The sequence below is a fragment of the Eucyclogobius newberryi genome, unplaced genomic scaffold, assembly GCF_026437365.1.
Source record: "Eucyclogobius newberryi isolate DKJ021-1_F unplaced genomic scaffold, fEucNew1.0.hap1 SCAF_9, whole genome shotgun sequence".
NCBI classification, from domain to species: Eukaryota; Metazoa; Chordata; class Actinopteri; order Gobiiformes; family Gobiidae; genus Eucyclogobius; species Eucyclogobius newberryi.
Window position 1 is genome coordinate 35,299,751 of NW_027316532.1, and position 15,596 is coordinate 35,315,346.

The window sequence follows — 15,596 nt, forward strand, 5'->3', positions numbered from 1 at the left end:
GTATTTAAGCCAATTATTTTTATTCTTACATATTATTTATCTTAGCAAGGTCCAAATGTTTTACTTTATTCATTGTTTGATGTGGCAGCTAATACCACCGAAGCAAGTTCCTAGCTCGTGAATTTTGTTCACTGACAATGGCAATAAAACCTTTCTGAAAGCATAAAAACATTAAATGGATACGTCTTTCCTGCACATTTCCCTGTACAAAAAAGGGATTGTTGTCTAAGATTGAACAGTTCACATAAAGTCATGCATAGCTACCGACCACAGTGCTCACCGCTGCTCTTGCTTCAATCCAGACGCACACACTTGTCTCCAGTTTTCATCGTGTCATTTGTGGATTTTAAAAAAGTAAATGTTTTTACAGATCAGTGAAAACAGAGATTACTGGAAGAGCATAAACCCAAAGTCATTCTCTAACCACTTTGGCTAACCTCAGCACGTGAACACAGTCCTTCACACACACGCACGCGCACGCACGCACGCACGCAGACACACACACACACACACACACACGCACGCACACACACACACACACACACACGCACACACGCAGACACACACGCACGCACACACACGCACGCAGACACACACGCACGCACACACACACACACACACACACACGCAGACACACACACACGCAGACACACACACACGCAGACACACACACACGCAGACACACACACACACTGACACACACCTACACACGCAGACACACACACAGACAGACACACACACACACACACAGACAGACAGACACACACACACACGCAGACACACACACACGCAGACACACACACACTGACACACACCTACACACGCAGACACACACACAGACAGACACACACACAGACAGACACACACACACACACACACAGAACACGGCTGCGACTCTTACTTTCTTTGGCTTACCACTTCATTAGCATTAGCTGCATTGTGTTATTATAATAATCTTCAGTTTATAAATTGGAACTCGCCCATTATGGAAAATATAACATTTAATCAGATTTCTTTTGACTGTTCATATCTGGATGCTGGAAATAATCCTGTAAAAAGGTTCTTGTGTATTCCGGGCAGATAAAGTATTCAGGTTTGTCTGGTTTGAGCTCCGTGGAGTGTGTCAGAAACCTTTGTATTTTCTACAATTAAGTTAATTAGCAGATTTTATTGTGTCCTTTGTGCATGAACACACGGATACAGTTCAACATGAAAACCTTTTTAAACACCTTCATTTTAAAATCATAATTACTTATTTATGTATTTATTTTGTATTTACCTATATTTAACCAGGTGAGGATCGAGAGCTCATTTCCAAGGGTGCAGCTCACACATTTTAAAACATTTAAGAAAAGACAACACAATCTGCATTTAAAAGCACAGACAATTCTATTTTAAATGCTTCTAATTTATTCATTAAAAAAAAAAAATATATATATATATATATATATATATATATATATATTTTATTCAGTTAAGTGATTGCCTGAAATGTCAGAATTTCTCCTCGAGGATATGTTGTTGTTTGGAGAGCGCATTCTGTTACCTAAATGCTTTTCTGACCATTTAAAATGCACTTTCATTTTGTTTCTTGTAGCTTTCACATTCTCATCTTCATGTGCAGCTTGGACTCTCTTCTCACTCAAATATTGTTTACTTGAGTCTCAGTTTTCCATGGAAGTCTATGAATGGCAGTGGTGTTTGCCTTGGCTTCATTTCCTCCTGATAACAGTGATGTCATGAGGTAAATGTGTTAGTGGTGCGTTCTTAAGAGGCTCATCAATTATTCACGTCTCTGCTGCCTCCCTGTGACCGTGGTCCTCTCACACACACTTCATTCGGAGGATTCCCACTCATATCTTTGTTCAGGATGACACAACGGTCGGGCGCCGCTCCGTCTCCTGCCTCTGTCTCCTCCGTCCAGCGCAGATGGACATGACGCTACCACCTTACCGTCCTCCTGCGCCGTCACATCTTCCTGGAAACTCTGCAAATGGGAACGCTATAGACTTCTATGGAATCAGACAAATCATGTTATTTCTACTGGTTAAATACCCCAATTTACACTTTTATGATGGCAGCTTGCAAAATGACATTAGGACAAATCTGTCTCCCAAACTCTGTGTTTGATCTGCTTCTGTGAGTTGTTGAAATGCCCCATTTGCCGTTCGTTTCCCGGAATATTCTTATTCCAAACTACGCCTTTTGTTCCCATCATACTGATAAATAATGGAATTTGCCACTTGTTAGCCTCAAGTACTGCTAACTCTGTTAACTCTGTGCTGTCACATGCCACACTATTTAACCCAAGAAAGAGGTGGGCAATGAATCGAAATTTAGATAATATAGTGAATATTGTTTGTTTTGAAGATATGTATCATTTTGACGATATCATCAGACATGTATAGAAAAAATGATACAGGCAGAGCTGATTAGAAATAAAACTGAAAAAACTCTCAAGTAAGGGTATAAGGTGATATTTCTGATCTTTTGTGATTCATTTTACAAACATTTCACAATTGTCTGATAAGTAAACCAGAGCTAATACGTTTAGATTGACATAATACCATCTGACTATCATATTAATTTCTATCAATATCCCCCACCCCTAACCAAAAATGTATAAAAAGTATATATAAAGTCATCTTTTGTCAATGCTTGCCTGTTAGCATTGGGCTTCATCTCTCCACTTGACTAATTAGCTGAATTGTTAGCTTTCTCATTAGCGTTAGCACCTCTAAGCAGAAGAGCGGCCCCAGCACAGACAGAGATGGACCCCACGCAGAGGACGAAGTCGGCACAGGGTCAAGCCTAAAGTCACTCTCTAAATGAATAATCATTAAACAGTGGAACGGGCCTATTAAATTTGGAGCGTGTGAGCCATGGCCAGCTCCTCAGTGTAACACTGTTTACACTACAAATGCGGTTGAGTTACACCATGTACAGTAAAATGGGCCTGACTGCCAGTAACTCTAGTCACTTACCAACAAAAGCATCATTTCCTGAAAGCTCCTCCCCTCCTCCCTCCCTCTGCTGCCCTGCTCTCCCCTCCTCCTCCCCACTCTCTCTCTCTCTCTCTCTCACCAATCACACTCCACAGCACCTTGAGCGCACTGGGACGCGTCCACTATCACTATGACTGAAGCTCTGTGCAAACACCTGAGTGTCCATGCATGAGCGGGTGAAGCAGGGAGCATGTTGTAGACCACGTACCAGAGGAGAGCGTGAGAGAGAGAGTGTGAGAGTGGGTGAGAGTGAGTGAGAGAGAGAGAGAGGGGCTTCAGGCAGATGTGCGGCAGGAAAGACCCAGGGACAGGAGCAGGGCCCGGCCTCAGCTGTAGAGAACATCCCATGGACCAGGTGTGAGGGACGAGCTGCGCTGGACCCATGTCTCTCATGCACCTCTGGACTAAACTGTACGCACAACTGGGACGCCCGCTGCCTAAGGTACAAACCACCCACAGTGTTTGGGTCAGACAGTGTTTATGTGCTGTCAATAGTGAACACGCAGAGGAAAGATAAGCTTTTGTGGGGCAGGACAAGCCCATTGAATTTAGAAACAGAATCTAATTATACAATTTGTTTGATTAAAATTGTATAACATGGACAGCTTTACTAATACTTCTAATACCTCGATTCGGTTCCAATTGGGGCTATTGTTAAGTCCTGTTTTTGACCGGTTCTCGTCATATTCTCGTCCTCTCACCTGGTTAAGAGTTGGTAGTATGCGGAAAGCTAAATCTTTTCTTAATCGATTTGAGACATTTGAGCATCACTGATCAATGTGTTGTTGTTTTTTTTACCCGTGAAAGGTGGAATACAGTCAGTTTTTATCCTGAGCCAGTGCACTCTATCACAAGCGTCACAAATATCACGTTATTACTGGCGTTTACACTGAACTTCTACCATTGTTACTGAATTGTCTTCATGACTTCCTCTTGTATCTTTTGTCAATAACAGTAGCTTTAAACACAGTAGGTTTAATGCCTTGTTCTGTGGATGTATTAGTCACCCAGCGCTCCTCTCTCATTCTTGCCCAGGAACTATGACAAATGATGGTCCTCCTCACTGCTGATTTCCAGTAAGTGCGCCGCCTGATATCTTGTCACGCTAAACGCCACTCAACGTTCAGACAGCGCTGCGTAGGCCATCTATTGTTTTTAAAGATCAGATCAGATCGCAACTTTTGTCTATTGACTTCTATGCAGCCGCTCCTGGATTTCTTTTCTATTGTACATGGATATTTTCATGAGGTTGTTAAACTGCACAGTCAGGACTTCTTTCAAAAGGCGATACAATAACCGGGAACAATGGCACTTTCGAGCTTTTGTTGAAAGTTTAGTGTGATATCTCAGCAAGCCCCTGGACAGGTTTTACAGCTTGGCAGCGTCATGGTGGTCTACAGTCTACACACATTGTTTCCTGGTATTGCATTAAAGTGTGACTTTGCCGTGCAGCTTACGGGAAGTCAATAAACACTGCCAGTGAAGCATTTCCACAGGAGAGAGCGCGTAAGAAAATGCACTGAAAAATAGACTCATTTCTAAGCATTATGTTCTGAAATCTGTGATATTTGTCAAAACCCTTATGGTGTCCCAGTAAAATATCAGTTTTAGGAGGAATCATATTGCAAATTTCCATGCACAGTTATTGAAGCCTTTCTCAAGCTAGATATCATAACTTATAACTTATTATGCTGTTTTATCAACCATTAGAATTTACCAACCTGCTTAACATTCACTATAGACTTTTGGACTGATGATATCTTGTTCCCACCGCCACCGTCCCACATTTGACCTCGCATATGTACATTCTGATGCAACTGTTTATATTTTGAAGTGTGAGAAACACTGAATTTGACCGTTGCATGAAGTAAAAGTGTCCAGAAGAGGGTATTTTTAGTATCCTCAGTTCAAGTAGGGTTTTCTTTGTTATAGGTTATTGTAGTTGTAGTTAAAAATACACAGAGTACGGTAGCTGTTGTCAGTTGGCACAAAAATATCATAAATCCAGTTTGCTTTTCTGATTGTAAGATATTTTTGTTTTCTTTGTCATAGCTCTTTTTAGCGTTTACTTTAGTGCATGACTCACAAAGCGTCTTGCGTCAACGCTCAAACTCACACGGTTTGTGGAGCATTTTTGTCAAAAGGGGCACTTTAGACTCCAAAGTGTCCTCCAGCACAGCCTTATATGACCTCCAGCCCACAAGCACGCACACTCCCACCTTTATACTGTCTTCAAACATAACTGTTAGCCACATTTAACTGCATAGGAGAGGTTTTTTAAATATGGTTCATGTTCAGACAAATGTTCTGTGTATTTATGCTTTCACCAGTTGGTTTTAGTTTTCAAAAGTTACAGGGTTGCGTTCCAAATAGTGTGTAATCATTAAACTATTACAATTTTAAATTACGATGACAACTTTTTAAAGATGTTTTTTTATTGTGTTCACAAAACCTCTACAAATAAATCAATAATACTAATTAAAGTTTTTTTTTTTTTTTTTATATCAGCACCTTTCTTGCTGAAAAAAGATGTAGACAATACAACATAAAACACATACAAGTTTTGTGATAAATAGTTTTGTATGATTTGTTCTTGTCCATCAAAAATTCCACCACTTATTCTCCAATATTCCCCGTCAGCTCACAATCACAGACGCACCAACCCCAACTCCCGAGACGTTCTTCTCATGCACCCGATGCCATCTTTTCCGTCGCTCTTGTCCACTAACAGTCAACATAACATTTTCCCGAAACACAAAAAGACAGTGGAAACTTGATCTACATTTTGCAAATGTCCATTTAAGAGTCTGGAGAATTGAGATAATACCCTATAAACAAACATCAATGATTTAGATCCCAATCAAAAAATAGACGTCCCCTAAATTAGAGCTAATTAGAGCGCCTCATTTAGAGTTCCTCATTTCACTTCTGTATTTCTGTCCGACTGTATTTCGTGCCCACTCTCTTTCTGATCTTTTGATTTACTTTTGTGTGCTCAAATATTTCCACCGCAACCGTGTGGAGGTCAATGTAGGAGGAAAAAACAAGCTAAGATTCCATTTGATGTCGTATTTACGTATTTAAAGACTTAATCGGCCTTGTATTTGGGCAAATTGGAAGAAGTTTTAAGTTGAATTAGAAATGATGCATAGAGAATGAATATGAGAGTAAGTTTGTCATGGTTGTATTAGTTGAGCGTCGCTAAATGGTTCAGTTCAATACCATCTGTGCGTAACAGACAGCAGCATTTGAGAGTATTATCTAAATTAAAAGCAGAACTGTTTTCCGTCTTAGGCAGGTCAGGGAACATAACAGCTCAGAACGATTTAAGTCAGTGTAGGAGACAGAAAGCAGAGAAAAGTGAAGGCTTGTTACTGTATGCTGTATGTTAATTAGAATTATGTCATTAATTAAATGCTGAGGAAGGGAAAAAAAAGGGTATGTGTGAGAATATGGGTCAAATAGAGTCCACCGGGGAATGTGCAATGTTGTTACGTGTGAAATAAAACGATCGTCTGTCCGCAACAGTTCATTTATATCAGGCAAGATGAAAGGAAACGCTAAGCTATGTCCGTCTCTGGGACAAAGCGCAGCAGCAGAATTGGAGTGTGTGTCCTGAACCAGTAGGTTTACACTTTACATGCACGGCAGGAAAACTGGATAACTGCTCGTGTTTAATTCATAGAGATTTTCCAAAATACCTGTAAATATGATTGAATTGTCGTGGTTTGAATCTCAAAAATCCAATTAAAACATCTGCAGCAGTCCATTTGCAGTCCGATAAAGACCAGACTCAACTGCTCGATGTAAGAAAGAGCCAGGAAAAATATTTAAATTGTGTTACTCAATCATTTTAGGCCAACAGGCTCCTCAACTGTGGACTAGCACCTGTAGTTTTGTCTTATCCGCTGTGTTAAAACTACCGGAGCTCGGTGTGTTTAATGTGGAGAGTAAATAATTTAAACAGCAGCGCATTTCCTAGCGTGTCTGAAAATCAAATGTTCCTCATAAATTAGTTGGCGTTTATCTATGTTTGGAAAAAAGTGTGGTTATACAGTATGTATGTTTGCCATTTTATTAGTAATTATAGCTAGAGTTTTAACGCTGAATGGCTTGACATTTCTAAGCTTCTCTCAGTCGCCGCTCACACTTAACCGGTTCTTTGACCTGCTGTAGACGGAGACGAGAGCGGTGTGACAGGTTTTGGGGCAAAGAGAGAAATAGAGTTTGTTTGTTTAGCGCACTCGGAGTGCATGTAAGCGACTCAAGCCTTCATTAGGAAAACATGACAGTTGGAGACCAGGAAGTGACTGTCTTTGGAAACTATGTGTTTGTAATGTTTACAGAATATAAAGATAACGTTGTATTATTTCCTTGAATGGAGAGAACCACAATGGCCTTACTGTCATTTTTGTTATCATGAATAGATGTTTCTCACTTCCCCTAATTGGAAACATTAAAAAAGGGGCACGTCTAATATTTGGTAGGACTGCCTTTAGTTTTGATTACATCACACATTCGCTGTGGCATAGTTTCAATAAGCCTCTACTATAGTACAAGATTTATTTCCCTCCAGATCCACATTATTTCTCACACAGATCTTGTATTGATGATGTGAGAGTGACAACTGTACAACAACTTCTCCAGCTCCAAACACTCTCACTGGGGTTCAGATCAAGAGAAGATTAGTCTCTGCTTCTTCTTAGATGTTTTCTCTGCTTGATCCCAATGATTTGACCCTTTTCGAACACGCTGGCACCTTTTCCATGACCACGGGATTTGTCTTTCCACTTGGGTGTTACAGAAATGAGAAGACACTCACTGCACCATTCTGGTTTAAATTCTGTGTTGCAGCAGAAAGATTATCATATTCAGCAGTTCTCCAGCAGGAGGAGAGGACCTACTGTATTTGCTTAGTTGAATCCAAGTGTATATTAGGTTATATCAGTGCAGAAATGTGGTATGGTGCATTCATAACATGTGTTGGAAACTTTTCATGGTAGATGTTCTAAAAGGATCTCAAAATCCATCATTATTCTCTGATTTCTGGAGTTATCACATTACTAAAATGACAAGGAAAAACATTTATTAACATTGATTAACTGACATGTATTTTTGATAATAAGATGTCCTTTGTGCATAAACCTAAAGAAAAAATCTGATCTAAATATTGGGTTATTTGATTATTCTAGTTTTTTTTGACGCGTCAATGTACTCACTGACTTTTCATGCATAATGTAATTTTGACTAAGACTTTTTCGATGCGCATATCAACTATTCGGGGTGAATCTAGGACAGGATTTGACACGTAAAAGGATGAAGATGAAAGGAATGGAGATGAGTCACTATAATAGAATTGAGAAGAAGGGTAAATTCAAAAGAAATGTGTCACTTTAGTCATTTCACAAACAGACTTTTAAAGGCATCTATAACACCCAAACAGAGACTACCTCAACAGAAAATAGAGGTGGATGATTTAGTTTGGGGTTTGGGGAATGAGCGCTTGTGCCTGGCAGCACCAGTAATCGTGCTTCTCACAGTGGAAAGCGGTGGAAGATTACCATCACAACGCTGAATTCCAGGCCTTATCTCGCTTTGGCAGAGGCCGGGCCGAGGAACAGTAGACGGAGGGTTTTTCGGGGGCTGCCGGGGGCCGCTCCCTCTGTTCTGCTCGGCTTAACAACTCGATTAGTTTACGGCGCGCTTCTGCTGCCCGTGTGTGAGAGCACCAGTCCGAGATCTGTCACAGTCTGTTTGCGGTTTGACGTAGAAACCTAGAAGCACCACACGACCACCGACCCCCAGCCACGTAATCCAAATCTGATCTTTTCTGTCAGGCTTTCAGTTTACAGTTTTTTATTTATTTTTATCAATAGTGAAAGTCAGCAAGGAAGAGCATTTTATTTAGTCTTTCATACCCCCAATTTCACTGAGGGTGACCTAAAGTGATTTTGAAATATCTAATTGCAAATGTGATTAGATTAGTGTTTTTGTGTCTTTTCTTATTTTAAGATTTATTTTTGCCCATAGGCTTTATGAGTCAGGAAAGTGCAGTGTGAAATGGGGATGAGAGGAGGGAGGACACGCAGTAAACTGAGTCAAGCTCTTGACACTGCAGCCGGCTGCACTAGGAGCCTGGCATATGTGCTGTGCCTTAACCACTAAATAATTAGAGCTTTTGTGACAATAATTGCAACTGTTCAAATTCTGATTCAATGACAGCGTTTCTCTTTGACTCTTTGATAGCGCTTCACTCAAAGCTTGGAATAACTCGAAATGAGACTAGTTCAATCATATGCAAAGGTCTATAGTGAAACTGAGTAATTTGATTTAATTAAATTTAGGGTGTAAAAACCTAACTTAATATTGATTAATGATGATTCTTCATAATCCAAAAAAGTGACAGCTGGTGCTTGGTTCCATCTATAGGTATATTTTGCATGGCAGTTTTTCAATTCACAATTTATTTGCAATTTACAAGCTGTAAAAATCCATTTATATTTGCTATGATAAGGATAGTGTTTGTGGTTTGCTGTTTGTGTAAAATATAATCTAGGGCACATACTGTATGTGTTGAATTAGGTCACTGGGATATTTTTCACCTGACACCTAACAATGCAGTCTGTCTTGTAGACATCACACTCATGTCTACTCTTGCCCTGAAAAAGCGCTGTTTCTCTCTCACAGGACAATTCTGGGACGTAATGTACTTTTCTGATGAATACATTTTTACTTTACTCTCTCTCTCTCTCTTTCTCTCTCTCTTTCGCACGCTCTCTCACTCGCGCGCTCGCTCTTTCTCTCAAGGTAGAGTGAGTAAGTTTAGCAGAGCTGTAATAACAGCACTGATAAGTTGTACCCTTAAAGAGCCCTCTTTCTAATACACTAGCATCTTGGCAGGCCTCATTCAGGATGGAGTCAAAGCTCCTGCTCAAACCTATTTACTTCAGCAGAGCAAGGGCTTTTAGGGAGCTGCAACACAACTTCTACTGCACCAACTGTAGGATCGTCATAGTGACTGAATCAGCTAATCTATTAATTATTTACCACTGTCACTGAATGTTCCTTTATAATTATGCTGGCATTTTGGACAAAGTCACGTTGTCTTATGCTCACAGGAAACTTTTGATGTGTCATGATATCAATGTTAATCTTATTCTCTGGTTGGTTTAAAGTTTCAATCTGTCTCTTGTTAGTTTTTAATAGCACTGAGGATTAGCTGGAACACAGAGTTGTGGGAACCTCAGCACTCGTGTCCAACAGAACAAATATAATTTGTGTACTCAGTGACGAAGTCTGCAAACTGTTTCCCCCTTTACATCATTATATGTAGCATGTAGCCTACCCTCGCCCACATTCATTTGTTTATGTCTCGGAGTGCAGTTAAAGAACAGCACATGCCCTCAGAGCAGGACAGATATGAATAGAGGGGTCTGGAAAGCAGCCATGACAGAAATGGCTCTCTTCTTGGCATTACAACGTCTCCCAACTTTGTGTTTTAGTTCTCTCCCAAAAAGTACACACTCATTCAGCTCATTGAACTCTTTGTGAAATCCAGTTCAACATTCAAAATGCACAAAATGTCTTGTTGTATACGTTAAGTGATTTTGTTGTACAGAAAGGGACTTTGGAGCCAAACCTTCTTTCACTACCTTGGGTCCATTCACAAATTAATTGTATTATAATAGCTTAGTGCTTTATGGGCTGTTTGCCTTCTGCCACTGTCTAAGCTCTGACCAATGCTTTTTTCTTGTTCAAAAGCATAACTCCTTGTTCCTTCTCTGTGTGTCTAGGATCTGTCCTGCATTGATGACCTCTCCACAAATTCCCTGTTCTCGTCTCCGGCCGACTCGCTGTCCGAGTATGCTGATGCCCAGCCCTTCATCAGCACAGACACCCTGGACACAGTGCCCACTTTATGGGACGTCAATACTAGCACCACCACTACCACCCGCACACCAGCACAGGGCCAGCCGGAGGTCAGTCCAAAGCATGCGTTATGCTACTACACCCTTTTTTACATCTTCAATATAACAAAAGATAATTATGTAGTGCCCATTTAAAACAATATTTTAAAAAAAGAGTAACTTCCACACTCGAGATACTCCTCTACGTCTGCTGTTTTACGTCACCTGTTTCTGCCTTTTATTGTTATTGTTGTTGTTGCTGGCTTTTCACCACCACACGATAAATCCCATTTCACCCAGTGTAGACGTCATCATCAAGACACTAACATTTAGAACAAATCATTTTATGTGTTGTGTTGTTCTTTTCTTTTTTTGCTTTGTTTTGATTTGAGTCTTTATTTTCCAATGGCAGCTGAAGGGGAGGAGCAAGTTTCATGACTTGACCCGTTTGGATGATATAGCAGCTATTATCAGCACCCCACCTTTGGGAGGATTTCAGGTAGCTTAAAAAACATAAAATTTGATGCAAAAATTAAAAAATAGTCGTCAGCTTTATGAATGGGCCTCTTAAATAAACGCATGCAACTGCAGTTTGACTCTTTTTAAGAGTGAAAATCATACAGGCTTAAACTAGCTTCTGTTTTACAGTACTAATAACTAGACCAAGGGCTCTCATTTTAAGAGTTTTACAGGAAAAACTATATTTACTATTGTGATAATTTGACCGATTTAAGTAGAACTGTATTACCACAGATGATGAAAACATTGCTGCGTGTTACATTGGCTGGGCCCTCTGCGAAACATAATTGTGAATTGACTGTGCAATAACACACAAGGTTTTGTCTTTGTGTTTCATTTGCACACATGTGATGTAATATAAACTCCACCAAAATCATTTTTATCATCTCAAGTTTGGTTTAATCTTTCATTTCATCCTGCTTGGTTGGTGAAGATTTGTTGTGTACAGTAACAGCCCATTTTCTGGACTTACTAAGATAAGTGTGTATTTTTCCAGCCTCTTAAAACTGAAACACACGCAGAGGAAGAAGAAGATGCAGAGGAGGAGGAGGCAGAGGAACTAGGACACGTGGACACCTACGCTGAGTACAAACCCTCAAAATGTACGTCCAAGACAATGACTCGCGGCATGATTTTAAACCTCTATTTCACAAATTAAAACATTTTTTGTGTTCTTTTTGCAGCCACTATAGGAATTTCCCATCCTGACAAAGTCGTGGAGACTAACACATTGTCCAGTGTCCCTCCCCCTGACATCACATACACCCTCTCTATCCCTGAAACAACTATTAACAGTGGGCTGCTGTCGGCGCTGCAGTTAGAGGCAGTGGTCTACGCCTGCCAGGTACTCACTCACACGCATGGAACAATTAAGACATCTATTGTGATTTCAGGACTTTAACTCTGTGACTGTGACATTTGTGTTCCAGCAACATGAGGTGATCCTACAGAACAACCAGAGGGCAGGATTCCTGATCGGCGACGGAGCGGGAGTCGGAAAGGGACGCACTGTGGCCGGCATCATCCTGGAAAACTACCTTAAGGGACGCAAGAAAGCACTGTGGTAAGACAGAAGCCACACTCCCCAGACACATCAGCTTACAATCTCTCTACAGTTGATACCAAGTGTTCCTCTTCGAGTTCACTCTGAGTATCGGTAAATATTGTGAACTTCCTGCCCTTAGGTTCAGCATATCCAATGACCTGAAATTTGATGCAGAGAGAGATCTCAAAGATATAGACGCAACATATATCCCTGTGCTTGCCTTAAACAAGGTGAGTCCATAATGATCAACTTTAAAAGAAAAAAAATACTTCTGGTCTTTGTACATTTGTAATTATGTTGTATTGTCTAACTACAGATAAAGTATGGAGACACAGCTACCTCAGAAGGAGTCCTGTTTGCGACCTACTCTGCGCTGATAGGAGAGAGCCAGGCCGGAGGGCAGCACCGGACCAGAATCAAGCAGATCTTGGACTGGTGCAAACCTGACTTTGATGGAGTTGTATCCTTCTCAGACATTGAACCCACTTCATGCTCTTCTTAATGTTCACTACTGAGCCCAGAGTTTTGTTCCTTTACCATTGCCCTTTACAGATTATTTTTGATGAATGCCACAAAGCTAAGAATGCTACGTCCACAAAGATGGGCAAAGCAGTGCTGGACCTGCAGAACAAACTTCCCCGGGCCAGAGTTGTGTACGCCAGTGCCACAGGTAGAGACGGCTCTGTTAATGTAACTGTATCCTCAAACAGTAAATGTTAGACGGTTAAAACAAACTAAATGCACTTCACAAAATCATCCTTCTGTGTGTGAGTCCAGGTGCCTCCGAGCCAAAGAACATGATCTACATGAGCCGCCTGGGAATCTGGGGAGAGGGAACGCCGTTCAGGACGTTTGAGGATTTCCTGCACGCCATTGAGAAGAGGTTTGTATGATTCTGAGGTCTTATTTGTGTGGGAGCTGTAGTCACGGGGTCAGTGGAGGCTAAAAATGGAGTGATATTTAATAATGTCAATAATGTCATCTCTAAACAGAGGTGTTGGTGCCATGGAGATTGTTGCCATGGACATGAAAGTCAGTGGGATGTACATCGCCCGTCAGCTGAGCTTTGCTGGAGTGTCCTTCCGCATCGAAGAAATCGCTCTGGACGATGACTTTAAAGTGGTTTATAATAAAGCTGCCAAACTGGTACGTTTCTCCACAAATATCAGAATACATCTGCTGATTAATGAAATTAACTCATACTGTTGTTTGTTCAGTGGGCAGAGGCGCTCCAGATGTTCATGCGTGCGGCCGATGATCTAGGCCTGGTCAGCAGGAAGTCTCTGTGGGGACAGTTCTGGTCGTCGCACCAGCGCTTCTTCAAATACCTCTGCATCGCCGCCAAGGTCCGCTGTCTGGTGGAGCTGGCTCAAAAAGACCTGCAGGCTGGGAAGGTCGGAGTAACAGACAGTAAACACAGATTTAGGTCTAGTACAGTTTTAGAAATGAACTTACATCCCTGTTCTGTTCTGTGCAGTGCATTGTTATAGGTCTACAGTCGACCGGAGAGTCTCGCACGAGAGAAGTGCTGGATGAGAACGATGGACATCTTGACAGATTTGTGTCTGCTGCAGAGTAAGTTGAGATACATCTGGCATAAGACAGTCCCATAACCTCAATTATTAAGCTTCAATTTCTAAGCTACAAAAGTCTGACTCTTAAACTTTATGCCAGACAATAAAGAAATATTGTGTCTAACTCTTGTATTGGTCCAAGGTTTACCTTTATTATTATTTTCATCCTTTAGGGGGGTGTTTCAGTCTCTCGTCTCAAAACATTTTCCATCAGAGAAGCAAAGAAGAGAGAAGCCTTCAGGGAACAAGAGAAAACGTAAGTCAGCTGTATTTTTGTTGTGTTTCACTGGTGTTTCATAACGGCTGTAGAAACCATGATGATTCCTGTCTCTGTCATTAAGTAGGGAAACCTCGGGGCCGGCAGACCAAGATGGCTAAGCTGAACGTGGACAGCGGAGGCGTGATCAACATCAGTGACGACAGCAGCAGTGACTCGGACATGGACACGGACTCAAACTCCTCCCCCGACTCGCTGGAGAACGACGACGTCATCTTTGTGAACCACACCAGCTGCCAGACAGGTAACACAATCCCCTCTCTCGATCAAGTGTCTCTTTAATGTCACCGTATTCTGGTCCTGTCAGTATTCTTATAGCTGTTGTAAGTAGAAAAGGCATTTTACTTGATGATTGACACATATACAATCATTTTGAGAGCAGTATCTTTAAATGGTTGCATAAAAGTTGAAATTGACATTAAAATCATAAGACCAACCCAGAAAAGGACAAAGTTTAAGACTAATAATAGGCTTGAATTAAATTAGAAAGAAAAACTGTCATAAACTACAATGCACCTAATACATACTAATACTATGTAACATGTATCACAGCCTTAGTTTCACTAGTTTCATGGTTTTGGTGCTTTTCTGTTGTTTTCACAGCGAGAATAGAAGAGATGAAACAGAGTCTTCTCACCAAAATCGCTGAGCTCGGAAAGGAACTACCTCTTAACACTTTGGACGCGCTCATTGATAAGTTTGGAGGTCCAGAGCAAGTCTCAGAGGTACGATAAGGGACACGTCTGCGTCTCGTACAATAGTGAGTTTTGGATGTAGTGTGACGGTGTTTTTCTCTCGCAGATGACCGGTCGAAAGGGTCGCGTGGTGCGGCGAGCAGACGGCAGTGTGCGCTACGAGTCTCGAGCCGAGCAGGGTTTAACCATCGACCACATCAACATCAAGGAGAAGGATCGCTTTATGTGCGGAGAGAAGGTCAGTATCACCTTTGGTTTTAAGTTATTGTTCATTTTTGACATAGCTGAATTGAACGTTTTGGATTTCCTCGGTATAATGCGACTACATCGTCAGTTACCTCTAATCCCTACAGACCATTCATGTTTGCAGTCTGTAACACTAACCTCTTTCCTCTTCTTTAGCGGGTGGCTATTATATCCGAGGCAGCCAGCTCTGGGATTTCCCTCCAGGCCGATAAACGAGTGAAAAACCAGCGAAGACGAGTACACATGACGCTGGAGCTGCCGTGGAGCGCAGACAGGGCGATTCAGCAGTTTGGTGCGTGGCATAAAAGAGCCTTGTTACTTTTACTAC

At 41.3% G+C, this 15,596-nt stretch overlaps 2 protein-coding genes across 5 annotated transcripts in view; one reads left to right on the forward strand and one right to left on the reverse strand.

Annotated features, from left to right (window-relative positions):
* Nucleotides 1-15,596, reverse strand: part of polr2eb (RNA polymerase II, I and III subunit E, b) — a 311,979-nt gene that overhangs the window by 248,262 nt on the left and 48,121 nt on the right. The gene's annotated exons all lie outside the window — the stretch shown is intronic.
* The window catches only part of sbno2b (strawberry notch homolog 2b), a 34,108-nt gene that overhangs the window by 9,148 nt on the left and 9,364 nt on the right, over nt 1-15,596 (forward strand). For 2 of the 4 annotated variants that reach the window (XM_072438475.1, XM_072438477.1), the window contains 17 exons: nt 10,799-10,984; nt 11,325-11,411; nt 11,928-12,033; nt 12,115-12,275; nt 12,361-12,494; nt 12,616-12,706; nt 12,793-12,936; nt 13,029-13,146; nt 13,254-13,359; nt 13,469-13,622; nt 13,694-13,870; nt 13,954-14,051; nt 14,224-14,306; nt 14,395-14,571; nt 14,931-15,052; nt 15,129-15,260; nt 15,425-15,560. In XM_072438475.1, the coding sequence (XP_072294576.1) occupies nt 10,799-10,984; nt 11,325-11,411; nt 11,928-12,033; nt 12,115-12,275; nt 12,361-12,494; nt 12,616-12,706; nt 12,793-12,936; nt 13,029-13,146; nt 13,254-13,359; nt 13,469-13,622; nt 13,694-13,870; nt 13,954-14,051; nt 14,224-14,306; nt 14,395-14,571; nt 14,931-15,052; nt 15,129-15,260; nt 15,425-15,560 (2,212 nt within the window). Of the gene's footprint in view, nt 1-3,117; nt 3,448-10,798; nt 10,985-11,324; nt 11,412-11,927; nt 12,034-12,114; nt 12,276-12,360; nt 12,495-12,615; nt 12,707-12,792; nt 12,937-13,028; nt 13,147-13,253; nt 13,360-13,468; nt 13,623-13,693; nt 13,871-13,953; nt 14,052-14,223; nt 14,307-14,394; nt 14,572-14,930; nt 15,053-15,128; nt 15,261-15,424; nt 15,561-15,596 lie in introns of those variants that run through there. The other 2 variants (XM_072438478.1, XM_072438476.1) reach the window with 2 other exon arrangements.